General features: G+C 32.3%; 1 protein-coding gene across 4 annotated transcripts in view; it reads right to left on the reverse strand.

Moving 5' to 3' along the window:
* Positions 1–973: 973 nt before the first annotated feature.
* The window catches only part of Moe (moesin), a 28,410-nt gene continuing 12,017 nt past the window's right edge, over positions 974–17,366 (reverse strand). For 2 of the 4 annotated variants that reach the window (XM_083036421.1, XM_083036420.1), the window contains 7 exons: positions 7,296–7,418; positions 6,403–6,675; positions 5,599–5,928; positions 5,026–5,268; positions 4,686–4,861; positions 4,400–4,616; positions 974–4,190 (listed from right to left, as the gene is read on the reverse strand). In XM_083036421.1, coding sequence (XP_082892547.1) covers positions 4,026–4,190; positions 4,400–4,616; positions 4,686–4,861; positions 5,026–5,268; positions 5,599–5,928; positions 6,403–6,675; positions 7,296–7,418 — 1,527 coding nt within the window. In that variant the 3' untranslated portion in view covers positions 974–4,025. Of the gene's footprint in view, positions 4,191–4,399; positions 4,617–4,685; positions 4,862–5,025; positions 5,269–5,598; positions 5,929–6,402; positions 6,676–7,295; positions 7,419–9,840; positions 9,874–10,689; positions 10,714–17,366 lie in introns of those variants that run through there. The other 2 variants (XM_083036419.1, XM_083036418.1) reach the window with 2 other exon arrangements.

Below are 17,366 nucleotides of genomic sequence, written 5' to 3' on the forward strand. Positions count from 1 at the left end.
CAGTTCTAGTCATTGTATTGAGAAACTATAAAGATTAGAAATTTTGATTATATATCGTCACTCACTTTTAATTCTTTGTTATATACATAGATTAATAGTCTAACGATTGACAGGATTGGCAGTTTTCAGCCAATTCGAGATATGAATCTTTTATTTAAACAATCTCTAGTTTTTCCTCAGGAAAGTACAAGTAGTTTTTACATTATGTCTCTCTTCTCACACCAACAAATAATATTGCTTTTAGTAAAATACATGCGTACCTATTTCGTATTTGCTGTTTTCAATAGCTCGATAATAATACTGTTTAAAAGATCTTACTCCCACGAGTGCAGAAAAGTGAAAAAAAAAAAAAAAAAAATCGAATTATGTATATCGTTATATCGAGTTTTGTTCAGTAGCTTGAATAGAGAAAGACAAAAATACACACATGTTAGGCACCAAATGCACATTTCGATGTTATAAGTCTAAGGATAAATAGCACTACATCGTACTTTCATGAGGGACATAATACAAACGTAGCTTCGCTACGTTAAGATCTACCTTCGTGAGTGCAAACGAAAGATTAGGACAGTGTTATTTAACTCCAGAATGCACATTTTGAAGATGAAAATAATTTTACACAAATGTGACACAAAACACATATTTTCCCACTGTGCGTGAAATTTCGGAAAGCGAATCGAGCTGAGAATTTGTTACATCTGTTTATAAAAAATCATAATTTGACAATTTTGCCTCACACGCTAATCATTTATTTCAACTATTTATATTCTAATCTCTTGAAAATATTTGTATAAAAAAATGAACTAATGTTTAATATATTCGTATCATATTTTTCACAAACAATTAAACGATTCAAATATCTGTATTGATTCGAAGGAAAATATTGTACAATGCATTCTAGAGTTAAGTATTAAGAGATAAGTGGAAATATCAAATTTTTTTCGCAAAGAGACTAAAGAAGGTCAAAGCGCAATTTTGAAATCGGGAGTTCGAACGGAATATTTATAATTCGTTATTCACAGAAATTTAAAGTATAATAAATCGTGGAGATAAAGTACCTTACAGAAAATTCTTCTGGAATGTCTCAATAAAAATTCATCGGTTTCGCCAAAGCGTTTAATCGCCAAAGAGTATCGAAACGAGCTCTCAAGTTTGCTCTCGCCCATTTCATCAACTGTTAGAATGTTATCGTGCGAACTCTTTAACTATAGTATGTAATATTGTTTCCATTTTGTTCGCACATATACATTTAGTCGCAAGTTTATGCACTTTTTTTAAATGCAAAGTTAAAACAAAACTGAGAATAACAAACTGTCAATTATTCTCTTTTAGATATACATACACTTGTAGGAAAATTTGGTTGCATAAATATATATATATATATATATATATATGCATAGAAAAAATTTAAAAAAATTAAATTAAAAATATAACTTGGATAAAAATATTAGAATCTTATTTTCCAAATATACTTCTTCTTTAACATACCTAAATTGCGACTAAATCTATACGTTAGATTACCTTACAGAATATAAATTGACGACTATAAAATGCTTTGCTTTAGTTCTCATTCAATATTATCTGCATAATAATAATAATAAAATAACGCTACTAAATTGTAAACATTAATATTAATAATATAATAACACTACTAATTTGTAAATTTTTAATATTAAATATAATCAAAAAATATCTATGGTTATTACTCCTGTACTTTTTCCTCCTTTTCGTTTCGCATATTATTGTAACGCGCAGTTGGTGATAATAATGTAGTAAAATACAAACTTTAATACAACGAGCGTGTTTACATTTTAATAAATTTCGCGATCTGCCTTTCAAAATGTAGCATACATATCTTTCATCCGTATTATACTATTATCGCTTTGTTTTTATTCCATCATATGAAAAAATTGGCAGCATTTCTTGAGGTTGCACGTTACTTCAAATTTTAATTTTAATTTTAATTTCGTTATATAGAATTTTTTCTTAAAAGGTTTCAAAAATTACAATGGCATTAGACTTACCCAGACTGCCATAAACGTGTGTTTTCGCTATCACTCGGCCTCTCTCACACGATTAATTATTTCCCTCATCGCATTCTCTCCCTCTCTCGCACTCGTTCCCTCATTCTTTCGGAAATCTTGGTAGCTAATCCATTCACGGGTATCGCGTAGTTCAATCTTGTGTTGAAAGTATGCAAGAAGATGAATCTTCTATGGCGCGATATCCTTTTTCTCTCTAGTGTGTTCATTATATTAGTATATACTACCTATAGTACTTCGATATATATATATATATATATTTATATCAAGTAAAGGCCACGAGTGTATTCAATATAAAATCGCTAATATGTTATCGAAATTCGCTCGTACGAAAATAGCGCGGTACAGTTTTATCGGTAGTGAATAGGCCACGCCATCGTTGAATCGCTTACATTTAACCTGGGGTGACGGATTGCGCTGCGATAATGATTCGTGTGTGACGAACAAGGGAACAATCGCTATATTTTTTCACGAGCACGATGAACAACACGTTTATCTTGAAAGAGAATTGTCGTGATAAAATGTTGAAAGTGAATTTAATTTACACGCATCCCCATTTTTATACGATTGTCAAAATTTATCCATACATACGTATATATATTTCAATATATACAGAGATAATTTAATAATTATTTATATCCAATAAATAATTTCATATTTCAGAAACATTTTTTGAGATATTGTTAATCCGAAATATCATAGCAGAATTGGATGTGCCACGAAGTTCCCTTGCTTGAAACGGTCGCTGCCCAATACGAACTTCAAGAGAATTACGCCTAAATTTCTATCTAACTCGCTACAATATAAACCGTGCCCCTAAATCTTGATTTCTCTATGGCCGGTGTCCGGAAGTGGCTTAAAAATCGCCGATTAACTATATCAATGTATAGCATCAAGCAACTCCCCGAACAAACTCCTGTCCTACGAATATGGCTCGCGAATTAAGCGTACAAAATAGAAGAAAGTTGTTCGTTAACGGGTAACGACCGCGAGTGTTATCGCGACGCATCAGCGGAGATGTAAATAGATGTGATAATGATGCTGATGACGTGTAAGTACTTCTTGAAAGCGAATTCTTATTAACGGAGGACGGACGATACGCGACGGCACGATAAGGACCGCGACGGGCAAGGCAGAGTTTAGGTAACCAACTGTTAAAGATCGCGAATAAATGACCGGCAGTAAAACTTATCGTGAAGCGAGACCAGTATTACATTAGCACCTCACAATATATAAAGATGTTAGAATCCGTCAATGCGCGGAGAAAAGATTAAGTAATAAGATAACGGATTGATATAAATTTTCTTGTCATTTCAGCGAAGAGAAATATGTCTGCTCCTAAGATATAAAACTGCTTGGTAAATTACTAGTACATAGAAAGTAATCATATTCAGAACAATTTTCAATTAGCTAGAATATTTAAAAGATAAAAGAAAGGAAGGAAAATTACCATTTTTTTCACAAACAAGACACATTCGCGTAAAATGACGAGAAAATTTACCCACGCTGCGGAAGCACGTGATAATTCTCGACGATAGAACAGAAATCGTGCAGCATTAATTTATGTGGAAGCATACATGGAAGACGGCGCGAGTCGCTCGTTTTCGTCGCGTTCTCCTCACAAAAAAAAACGTGGGAGCTTTGATTATCGGTTTGCGTGAGGGTGTAGAATCTCGTCATCGAACTCTAACGTATTAGATACGAAATATCATACTCAATAATTCTCGATAATCACGGCGTCATCCGTGCGCGAACATTGAGAAAGGTTAAATTGATCGAGTAAGTGTATGTTATTCAAATGATTCTATTTATACATTGATTGTAGAATCTATACCCTTCTCTATTTTTCTTTCCCTATCTCTTTTTCTCTCTTTCTTATCGTTATCTCATTATCATTTTACTGCATTCTCTGTTTTCGCGAGTCAAGTAAGAAATTGAAAATAGGAAAGGATAAGGTAAGCGATTAGATGCACGTACATTAATTTACATGTTCTCGAACTGATCAACGCGGCGCTTGGTGTTGCCCTTGCGAATCTCGCGAAGTGTCTTGTATTTATCGCGACCTTGGCGCACGTTTTCCCTGTGAATCTTATCCATCACCGTCTCCTTGGATTCGTCGCGCGATTGAGCGAGATCTTGTTTCAATGCCTGTAAACGAACGATATATTATATAATTGCAATAATGTCTCAATGTATAAAGTGCTATAAAATTTGCATCAAACGTCAGAAACACAATATTATTAACCTTTGAGGAATAAACATTTGCAAAAGTTTTAAATCGAATATAATTGCAAAATTATTAAAATTAAAAATAAAGAACCATATAAAATATATATTAAAATTAGATATCAATGTACCTTCAATTGATCGTGGAGACGTTCGTTTCTCTCCTCCAAAGTACGTCGCTCCTCGACAGGATCGATTATAGTCTCGTCAGTCGCGAGATCCTTGGTGACGTTTCCTTGAGGCACCTCGTCCTCGCCCTCTTCCTCGCCTTCTTCGTTTTCCTCGACATGATGATGATGCGGGGTCTGATTAGCCTGATATTGCCGGTCAGCTTCCTCTTGTCTCAATCTTGCATAATAAAACGCAACATGCAATTATTTACAATTATGTTAATTAAAAAACAAAGAACGCTCATACTTGACAGCTTCAAATTCTGCTTGTAATCTCCTAGCTTCCGCGTCCTTAGCCTCCACTTCGGATTGTACGCGTTGCACCTCCTCCTGTTTAGCCCTTATTTCCTGTTCGAGTTTAACGCGTTCCGCAGCCTCCATTTCGTGCGAGAGTTCCAGTTTTTCCATCATCACCGTCAATTCCTACACGATAGTACAAAGATTGTAAAATAAAAATATCATGCATGAACGCATGCATAATCAAAATAATATTAATTACGAAAAAGGAGAGATTAAAAAAAGAATAACAAAAGAATAGTGCTTATTCTTGGCAATTTTAAATTACGTAATTAAATAAACTCGCTCACCTTCTGGCGATTTTCTAGCTCTTCCTTGGCAGCCTGTAATTGTTTCAACTGCTCCTCCAAGCGTCGAATCATTTCCTGAGCTTCATTCAACTCGGCTTGCCGCCTGTCCATTTCTTCCGCCATGTTTCTTAGCCTCTCTTCGTATTCCTGCTGTTTCTTCTCCGCACGTTCTCGGGCAGCTATTTCCAATTGTAGTTTCTCTCTCTGTTGCTGTTTTGCAATCTTTTCGTCTCTGGCTTGAGCCTAATAAAGAAATTATTTATCACAATCTCATCATAATTTCACATTTAAGATATCAATGGTTTTATTATTCATTATAATTAATTAAAATAGATTTTAATAACAACATTTGCTGTATCTTTTAATTTTTCGTACCACTAAATTATATTATTTTAATCCTTAAATAAATTCAATATGCTATATAATGGTTACGTAAAAAGCAGTGTTCAATAAATTAATCGTTAATGATAACGTTATATAATCAGTAGATAAGTAAATGTGCATAATACATTAATTAATTTATATCGATTTCGTAGCTCAGTATGTTATAATATTATTCATAATGTTCCGTACCTTCATCTGCTGCACGTCGATCGTATCCGGTTTACGTCTGCGCATGTAGAGCTCGTGATTTCCCATGCATAATGCGAGAATTCTCTTGTTAATCTTCACTCTGCTGGCGAAAAAGACAAAATCCGGAGCCTTCTTGTCGATCGGCTTGATTATAAATTTCTTATCGTTGAACGAGATATTCCGTATCTCGGACCAGGGGAAGCCGATTTTCGGCGTAAGCTTATCGTCCTTCTCGTAGATGTTCAAACCTAAAGCATCCACACCCAACCAAAGGTCTGTGCCCTTCTTGTTGCGAATTTCAAAGTAATTCACACCATACATCTCTAAGTCCTACGGAAAGTAAAAAATAAAAAAAGGTACTAAAACAATACTAGAGACACCAAAAATAGCAGCATTTTTCAACTTCTCGTATAGTAAAAATGTTTAGAATTACAAAAATAGCGTCCGTGTAATGTGTTGGAAAAACTGGTTAAAAAATACTGCCTCGTAAACAAACATCGAATTAAAATTTTAGATTACGTGAATAATCATAAAGTATAATTAAAACAACATGTAATTATTGTATAGATGCGACAAGTCTTCAGGAACGAATCGTACTGACAAACTAACGAAATCAGGAAAACTCACAAAAACAAAATTTATAAAATAAAAATCTCAAAGACGACTTACACAATATGTACAAAAATAATTTTGCAATGATAAATATATCCATATACGCGCCATCTATCCTATTCATTTTCTCCTGAAGCCTTCGCCTTCGTGGATTTCGCATTTACACCCTGTACACGCTACTTAAACAAATACCTGAGCAATTTTCAGATATTCCATCATGGCGTCTTCTCGCAACATGCCACGGTGTTCTTGCCACCAATTTGTAATCGAACTATCCCATTCGTCTTTGCTCATCTTATGTTGATCAACGACGCGCTGTGGCAACAATCGATCGTTCGCCAGGAAGCCAGTGGGATGATTGGCCTTCTGATAATCTCCATGTCTCGCCTGAACGGTATATGAGGCCAGCAGGACGGATGTTTCCGGTGGGCAGTATATTTCGTCCGTGAGGATAGCATTCTTCACCTGCAATCAATCGAAACGCTGATTGTAAGATAATGCGAATTACTAAGATTAAGAATGTAATTAATTTCTTTGTACAACAATATTGCGTGTACGCTATGATAAAATTCGATAATAAAATTATAATTTATGTGATAAGTAATTAATAAATATCTAAAAATTAATGAGCGTAAATATTTTTATTCTATACATACAAAATGAAAATATTATCTAAATATAAAAATTGCGAACCAAACTTTAGTGATAAATGTGGTGAAACATCGCTATCCTTAAACATTGACCATATCTACTAGCCTCATTAGAGCAAAAAATTACAGCGTATTTCTTGTATTCGTGTATCCATTGCGAATGATGAAACGATGGGAAAAAGCGAATCAGATAAATGAATGACCATTCGATGAACATGTGATACACCCGAATAAATAAATTGCATTGTTTTTATGTTACTCGCTCTCGAATACAATTATATAAATACACGATCCAGTATCACTGTTTTTACTGTGCATAACACAACCATGTTCTTTGATAAGGCTCGGAAATTACTTCGAGAAACAGGGAAGAAAATTAAAAATAGTTACGTAAACTGCAAATAGAGATAAATACTTGATTAACAATTTTTTTACCTGAAGGTAAAAAAGTCGAAGCGTAATATCTTGTATCAGTTCCTCAGCGACGTCCTCGGGATAGAATTTTGCACGGAATTTGAACTGCAGTGGAGTCTCTTTCTTCACCTCCTGATTCATCACCTGTAAACGTATGGAAAAATAAATAACTCAGCTAAAATTATCCATCGTTGCTCGAGCAAAGATCAAATTTGTCACTCAAAAGTGTAAAGACATGCATAGTGTTTACGAATCGCGTTATAGATAATTAGACATGCGAAAAAAGTTCTCGTGACGTAAGAATTATAGATGAATATATAAAATATATAATAACGGATATATAAAATACATATTAATATATAGTGACAATATTTTTTGTCAAAAGAGATGTGATGCATTGAAAATAAAATATATTGAATAAATGTATAAAGTATAATCTTAACGTGTTATATTTTATACATTTATATATATTTTATGAAAAATGAAACGAGGAAAATTATTGCACCATATTTTATATCTTTTTTCTCCATAAAAAATATTTCGATTTTTATAAATTCTTTCCTATATTAGAATATTCATATCTCGTTGCAGACATATTCGTGCTTTATTTGCAGCGTTATTATCAGACAATAGTTTGTCATAATTACGTAATGCAAGCGATATCAGTGCTGCCGATCAAAGACAAATATCTTCTCTCTCTCATCATTTCTTAAATGTATTAGTTCAAAAATATTGCAATTCGAAAATGTATAACTACAATGCAAGTGCAAGTGCACTCATATGTTCTGTGATTTAGTGTATGTTTGGCAGCTGTGTCAAAAGAAAAAAAATATTATGTTTTTTTATTCTAAAATATGTGTTTTTAAGGCAACGTATCATATAGTTAGAGCTAGTTTAAAAAATTATGCTGTTATGAAATTATAAAAAACATTTCATTAATTAATAAAATATTGTGTTTACAAATACAAAATTTCTTAATAGTAATTTCTATTTAATAGCGAAATTTCCATTATCAATGGAATTTCCCATCATTAATAGCTTCGATAAATGAAATCAACACAATCTTTCTGAAGGCGCAGACACAATTTTGTTCACAGTCAATTGGTTCACGATACAATCGCTTTTATTAGATTACATTAAGGCACTCTAAATGATAAGTATCGCGAAAGTGCTAAGCACAAAAATATTTCAACGTGATTCTAATGCGATGAATGCATTTGCCTTAATCACTTATTATCCATTCTTGTGGAATCTTATCCATGTGTATCATGAAAGAATTTACGTCACAATGATAGTCTACTCACGAAAGTTTATATTCCTGGTGTTTACCGACTACTTATCTACAAATTAGCGGAATAAAAAAATATTGGGTAAAACAAAGTTACTTGCGGTGTACCAAGATAAGCACTGAAAGTTTCTGATAATTATCGCAATAATTGCAATTGCAAAGATAAAAAATGCAAATTGCAATAAAAATGCATTTTCTCGATATATTTTTTCGTGATATTTTAAACAAAATGTCCAAAAATAATATTAAAAATAGTAATGCAAAATATATGCAATGTGTATTATTTTTAAAACCAAAATGCACACGAAAGATTTAGTAGTATCATATAATAGAAAATTCTTAATTTTATTATATCGTCTTTTTCTTTCGTTATATAATAACCAACAATAGATAAATTTTGATTATTTTATATTATTTTATGCAGAATAATAAGATAGTAATTCGTGTTACGACTTGATAATGTTTAAGGCTCCTGGTACCTTGCCGACCATGTCGGAATCATGACGTCAAAGGCGAGAAAACACACGCTAAAAATTTTTAGATGCCATTTCTAAATAAAAACATATTTGCATAAAATAACACTTACGATCTCTTTAATACACTTCTAAAAAACGCCGAAAACTATCCTTTTCCCTTTATAATCAATCAACAGCTGTAAAATGTAATATTATGAGGCCCAGTCCGTCTGGTCTTTGCACATGCGCAGTCATTCCACATGTCAAAGTCTGATATCTCGATCATTTTACGGTTGTTGATTGACTGTCAAGGGAAAAGAATAGTTTTCGGCGTTTTTTAGAAGTGTATTAAAGAGATCTTACGTGTTATTTTATGCAAATATGTTTTTATTTAGAAATGGCATCTAAAACATCTCAACGTGTTATTTCTCGCTTCTGACATCACAATTCCAATATGGCCGCGGTGAGCACCCAGGAGCCTTAAAAGACATTAGCATTTTTTAACTTATTCGCTACATAATGTTTGTAAGCAAATAAATAAAGTAAAATTTAAAAATTTAGATATTAGATACACCTTATAAAAGTAACAAGATAAAACAAGATACAAATATGTATATATACGAATATGTATACATATATATACGAATATGTATATTGTATGAATCCGCTAGTGAATCTGACTAATATCAAACATAGAAACAATAATAAAAGTAAAAGATCATTATGACGTAATATTTTCCTACTTAATTCAATTTTTTTTATTTGGACATTGAAAATACAGGGAAATAAAATGTGAAGATCAGAAAATTCTTTGTAATCTTACGTGGCAGATTGTTTGAAGGCCGCACGGAATCACCTGCAATTATTTATCAATGTCACATATTGATCTGAGTCACAAAATTATTGGTGTATTGTATGCATTCGAAGATGATTGTTTGTTTAATATTACAGATAAAAAAAGTGAGAATAATATAAATCAATTGTGCATTTATAAACACACAACCATCTATTTCTCTTCAATATTAATATTATTATATTAATATATCCTAATTTATGATAATTACAATTTTTTTAATAATATGACTCATTTTGTCAACAAGTAACCGAGAAGTTTGTGACAAGTAAATGTTTCGACACACGCATATATCGTAGATTTATCATAGTGTTACGTACATTTGTCAGACAAAAATAACAAGGGATAATTAAATTAAATTGGGGAAACTCCAACATATATACTTTTCGCAAGAGGTGCAGCTTTTTTCGCCAATAAAGGGATTGTCGAGACGCATCCATACATTAGATACGTTTCAAGGATAGCATTTAAAAACTCACCAGTCATGATCACGATCATATGATGTAACGGCATAGAAATGATCTTCTTATCAAATAACATATGATTTATTGTCGTCATTTTCACGACAAATAATTAAAGTAACGTTTCGTTTGACGGCGCAACAAGTATGTAGATCGTGATTTGTTTCTCTTAGAAGAATAAACATTTGCGAAAAAAATAGTATACAAGTCACGAACTTTTAATTAATTGAAGAAATTTTCAGGAAAATCAGCGCTCGCGAGAGAGCTCGTGTCGCTAAAAACGTGCATCACTTCTCGTCGAGGCGGCATGCAACACAACTTATATACACTCTGTGTTAAAAAATTATTCGCAACTTACCCTAGACAAGAACGGAAGTCCACTCTTCCAGTTGTTAGTATTGCGGTTGACATGCGTTGAAAGAATAAAAATACGGTTAAGTTAAAGTATTGTGTTAGTGTATATTACAGTGTATGGTACAGTGTATAAAACCATCCCGCGTATCTCGGCCACGAAGACATCCTTGAAATTATTGTCATCGATATTCGAGTTGGATTTACGGTAAGTCGAGTAAACAGGATATCAAATACCGTGGCTTATAATGACAATAATTTTAAAGACTCGTCGCGAGCACGAGGAGGAATTTAACTCAAGTCAGCAGAAGAAAGGTCATCTTACACATCCACCGTAAATCTTATAATTCTAAGCATAACGTCCCAAGCATGAGTGAGAAAAGTGTCACCATTTCTCTCTCGTAAAATTATAAAAATATTTTTTTCCTAAATTATAAAATTTCGATTGATAGGTTCGAAATTAATTTTTGTCAGTTTTGTGATAAGTCTAAATATTTTAATAACTATATGTAAATCACGATTCAAGATTTTCATTTAAACGACATTTCGTTGTTCACACATTATACGAGAGAGATCAAGAAACATCAAAAGAATTAATCATAAATTTATAAAGGTAGTGAGCTACTCAAGTCGTCAGTCTCCAAAATAATAGTCGTCGTTCCTGACGGAATGATATTTTCTAAATCTGCTCGACACCAAAAATAGCTGAGAGCTATGAATTTGTAAGTCACATGCTCATCGATAAATAAAATCGTATCGATAGGTCACCTTATTGAATAATATCTAAAAATATTTTTATATTATAATTTAAGTCATTTGCACGCATCTTTTTAATACTCATATAATAACTAATTATCGATATAAATATAAAAATTTTCAACATTTTAAATTTCTTAAAAAATTGATTATATTATTCACTCTTAATTAAAATTGTAATTAAATCTCTATCGAGATAAAATCTAGTTAAAATTAATTAAAAAACGCGATTATTATATAATTTTAAAGTTTAATAAACATTCAAAGTCGAGTTTAATAAAAGTGTAATATATTATTTTTCTAATTTTGTTCCAAATTTCTATAAGTGAGAAAATATCCAATAGACTGAAGAGACCTTATAAAATTACACAAGTTTCTAAATTATTTAATTTCTCTTTGGTCATATGTCATATTAAAATATTATAAACGTCTGGAGACTCTCAAATGGAGACTCAAATCGAGATCGCAACACAATTGAGATTAAAATAACAATCCCTATATTTTTTTTAAGCTTGATTTGTCCTCATCAGTCGGCGTGATACAGTCACGGATTTGCATGCATAATCCAACGTGGCCTTACAAGTATGCGCGATAACATAACAGGAATACCGCAGGAGAGACGCGGAGAACGGGTCGGAATGACACGCGGAAAACGAACGTATCGGTTGCTAGATCCTGTAATGCAAACTGTTACATAACAGTCTACAGTCCGCGAGAAGTGCACCTGTGCGAACTGTCTTATTTTTCGACTTGTAACCTGTTACGGAGCGTGGTGATCAAGCATTCCGAGGATCAGTTTTAAAGACTCGTACGGAGAGTCCTTGAGACGATGTATCCATCGTCTACTTCCGAGTTTTATACGCCTTATGGCACTTTGTAGCCATTTTCTGACAGTGATACTTACGCGATAATAGAATTAGGTATTGTTAGTGTTATTTAAATAGAAGAGAAGTAGAGAAAGAAACGATAGACGTCATTTTCTTTAAATCTAGTTTTTTTTTTATGGAATATAAGTTCTATTTATGTAATTATTTTATTACACAAATTAAAATAATTTAACATTGTTTTTTTTTATATTTAGATCATTTAAAATAATAAGTATCTTTCAATTCTGCGCGTTGTGTTTAATTTAATTTTTATTTGAGCATCCGTGATGCTAATTCAGCTCCTGACATTTCTTCGCCACTCTCGAATATGTTTTATCATAAAAAAAATTGTTATTGACGGGTTTTAATTTTCTAACGCTCATATAAGATTGCTTTCCGCTCCGCTAAGTAAAATTTAGTATTAATTCCTGCCTGAAAAATACTTTGGAACATTTACATGCGTCGTGCTTCACGGTCACTAGGTATAACGAATTATGATCCAATTAGCTGATAAATTCATCGCGCAGTTAATTGCGAAACGCGTGCTCGCAAGCGTGATTAGAAACATTAACTCATAAGTTACTCATTATTACAAAATTCCGACTATGTTGTGGGCATTGATAAAGTTGTCATTTTATATCGCGTATTAAACGTGATGACAATATAATTCGACGATGCCGCTATATAATCAATATTTTTTATAAATCAAATCATTAACTGAAAACGACTGATTGTTCGCGCAATTGTCAACAAATTTATTTCATAAAGAAACCAGAAATTATGTTTCATAAGTATAGATAAATCCACTAGTGAACGAAAATTACTATAATTAAAGAATATTAAATAATTTTTTGCGAGAACTTCTCTTATTTCTGCAAGTTTTAATCTGATAAAAAATCATCTCTTGATATGTGTATCTTTTCACAATATATTTAAAAAAAATAGATTCCGCGCGCGACAGTATTTTATTACATGAAAGAATTTATTTGTTGAGTCTTGCTGGAAAGAGAATGCGTAATCTCGACAAGCGTATCGCATTCAACAAACACTAGCAATTCGCACGAGAACCAACCTCTCTATTTAAGGGTTAATATGAATTCTAATTGGGAGAAAGTGACGACGCATTGTAGGAACACTTGAGAGAAAAGCGACCGAAATAATCAATGATATCGCAAATATGATGCGGCAAATTAGGACGATTCATGAGAAGAGATACAATCGAATCTCAGAACGAGAAAGAAAAAGAATAGAATATGTGTGAAAAAAAGAGCATGTTCCATTCGAGTGTGTGATTCTTAAATTCTAATTCCCAATTAAAATTCCTGATCCTCGATTCTCCGAGCAATTAGTAGTCAATTATTACTGGATAGAAATGTCAAGGCATCCCTCCTTTTACCATAAGCAACTAATGACAAAAACTTTTCGTACTTTCTTGCGGAGAAATTCCTCAAGTGGCTCCTCATCGCGTGACTCATCGAGCGGTATTTTCATACAACTGACGTAACATGCTCGATTGGATCGTTTAATAAGCGACACGCGTATCAGACAATGTACACGCGGGCGGTCTCATTCGCGTTCCTCTTTCTCATTTCTCTCTTTTATCGCAATCGTAATGCGATAAGGCGTTCCACTTCTTCTGCAGAACCATATTGCACGTAGCATAACGTTTTCTTTTTTTTCTTTTTTTTTTAAATATCTGTGCGATTTGCAAGCCTCCTTTTCCTTGTAATATGATTCATCAGTGAATTTTATTTTTTTCCGAGATAAGAATACTGTACGATGAAATATCGAAGCATTCATTTTCTATAGTATAGTATGTAGAAGTACAACCCATAAATTTTTATCTGCATTGAGAGAATTTTCTCTTAGAATTTACCCTGAAAATTATGGTAATTGTGGGACAATATAATATGGAAGAGATTTTATGAGAATTTCTCCGATTAATATTTATCACAATAAAAATAATAATCTACCTATCACAATAAAATATAAAACATGTTTGATTAATTTTACTAAACTGCATAGTAAAATTAATTAAACATGTTTTATATGTATTTTATTGTGATAGATATTATTATTTTTATTGTGTGATAAATAGATATTATTATTTTTATTGTGTGATAAATATTAACCAGAGAAATTCTCAGATAAAATTCTTGTCATACCATATTGTCCCACGATTACCATGATTTTCAGGGTAAATTCTAAGAGAAAATTCTCTCTGTGTACAGATTCTTTTTGATCAATCTACAATTTTTCGAGAAAATAAAGAGAAATTCTAAAAATATCTATAAATAAATACTATAAAAATTCTTTATTAAATTTTGTCAATTTTAATGGACTTTATTCACTATAGTTCTCATCATATGTAAAAATAATCATCCTACATGTAATTAATGAAAAATTGTTATTTTCCTATGACACCTTCCCAGAGCTCTTTTCTCGGAACGCGTGAAAAGTTTGTGTCCTCTCGAACTCTTACCAGGCCATCGTCGAACTCGTCATCGTCTGTATCCGAGTCCGAGCAGCCTCTCAGCTTTCGAACTTTCTTTTTCACCTCCTTCTTCACCACCCTTGTTATTGCGCTCTCCGGCTGCGTGCAATCGTCTCGTAATTAAGAGAAAAATTTAAGGAACGTGCACAAGGGCGCCAAGTGACTCAATACGGGAATGCTATCGGAATAATTATCGTTATCGAGCAAACTACTATATCAGTCTACTGCAACGCTATGCGATAGAAAATTATGTTGAAAACAATTAGTCAAGATTTAATTAATGTATTATGCTCACACATTCGCTGCATATCTGTAATAACAGATAACATAATTGCATTATCTAATCTTCGTTGTTGTTTTTATAAATCAGAATTATCTAAAGTCATCAGAAGTTGCGATGAGACTCTCTATATGTATAAATAAGAAACTGTTTAATCCTTCAAAACGCTAATTTTCTCTTCGCGATCTGTACAAGTATTTCTCAGATTTAAATAGATTCTTGAACATGAGAAAAATAATGGAAAAAGATCTCTTTTATTGTTATGATGTAAATAACATATAATCAAAACAATCTTAAGATTATTACAAAGATTCGAATTCCATTTAAATATGCTTTTAATATTTGAAAGAAAGATCGTATATCTAAAATATTTCATGAAGAAAAATTCATATCACACAAAAGAAGCCCACGTTTCTCTTGTTAAAAGTACGAGTCGTAGTAAACGATTGCAGATATTTCCCTTGTATGTTAACACGTTAACCTATATATTCTTTCCCATCTTTGTTCTCGAACAGCTATTCAGTCGTGCTATAGAGAGAATCTAGTTCTGATTTTCATATATCTCATGGAAGTGTGCTACCGACGACGCATATCTACGTGTGATGTAGGGTTCAATGTACGAACAGCAATGTTGCGTAAATGACTACCGTGATATATAATGCAGATAAATTCCACGGAAGAACGATTAGAGAGATTATTTTACTTCTTTACTCTTATTTTAAGAATTTAAAAAAATAGAGTGAAACAACATTGTTGGGCCGATTTATTTCCACGTAATTTATTGTAATAAATCTACAAGTTTGATTTATACATCTAAATAGGAGCGAAACTACTTGTTGATAAAAATATAGAGATATTTCGAATGTTTCGAAAATTATTATATCGCTGAAAAAATTCAGGCATAATTTGATTGCATGCAATTGATATTGATATTGAAATAATGATTTTATTTACATTTTAAGAACCGAGACACAATACTGAGAAACGCGAAGATAAACTGTGAAACAGACACACCTGTTTAGAAATGCCAAGGTAGAACTACTCGAACGGACATTATTGCCACGCTAGCTGGTTTTCAGTGGCTGGTACCGACTACAAGTTCTTGCCTATATTCCAGCCACGACAATTTTCACCTGGCGAACACCTGTTGCATCGGGTTTTTCCCCATTTTTCTTTCGAAAGCGTTTGAAAGTCTATAAGCTCGCGATTGATATAGAACAAGAAATCTAAAAAGGACAGGACAGGTTTCCGCTGAGACCAGCTGCGAAAATCATCGGCGTGCCTGAAAAAAGGCGACCGGAGCAAGTCGAGCGATAAGTGGCGACTGTGTCAAGGTGAAGGCGCGTCGTCTCCGACACTAACTAACCGGTGAAAGCCGATAAAGTTCACCTTGCTCTGCGAATAACTGTACTCGGATTCGGAAAATTGAAGCCATCTGATTTTGCCAACAAATAACAAAATCAAATAATCCACAATCACTCACCAAATACCAATAATGTTAATTTTTTAAGGCGATTACGCTGATCGAATCAGCTATATATATTATGACATCGAGAATTTTCTTCATGACAAGGGGGTGAACAAAAACATGTATGAGTGTAATTATAAAAAAGATTTAAATAAAAAATGTCTAAAGAATTAACATGTGTGATTAATTATAATTTTGTAACTTTGATCAAGTTTTTGATAATGATATAATAATTATCAAAATACATTCAAAACTTTTATCTAGATTTTTCTCTTTATATAGTAGTAATTCCGTTTTTGTTCGCACAATAAATTCCTGTTTATAGATAATAGAAATCAAATTTCTAAATTTTTTATAATAAATTACGTGAATATAAATCGAAATATGTCAATGTTGTTCCATTTATTAAATCTTTCGTGGGATATATTAAATAAAATATATAAAGATGAATAGCCTATCAAGCAACAGATTTTTCGTCATTAAACGGTCATTGACAGATGCAAATCTTGCAAGGAAAGTACGCTTCGAAAGTTTCTCAAACTCAATCTGATACGTATTGAGTCCCCATTTCCGAACAAGTTGCGATTCTCGAAAGTCTGCCCATATATAAATCCATCACTTATCGGATAATTTTAATAAAGTTTTTAAACGCGATTTAAGCATAAATTCATGTAAAATAAAATTTTGGTAAGAAATCTCTTGTAAAATTGTAAAAAAAAAAAAAAAAAAATTATATATTTTAAATATATTAAAAAAATGAGATTTGCAAAAAAATTAATCTAATACTACATCTTTTCTAAATTTACAGGAAGAAAATTAT

Source organism: Prenolepis imparis, unplaced genomic scaffold (genome assembly GCF_030444845.1).
Source record: "Prenolepis imparis isolate NDT839.2.m4 unplaced genomic scaffold, iyPreImpa1.0 SCAF_4, whole genome shotgun sequence".
Taxonomy (NCBI): Eukaryota; Metazoa; Arthropoda; class Insecta; order Hymenoptera; family Formicidae; genus Prenolepis; species Prenolepis imparis.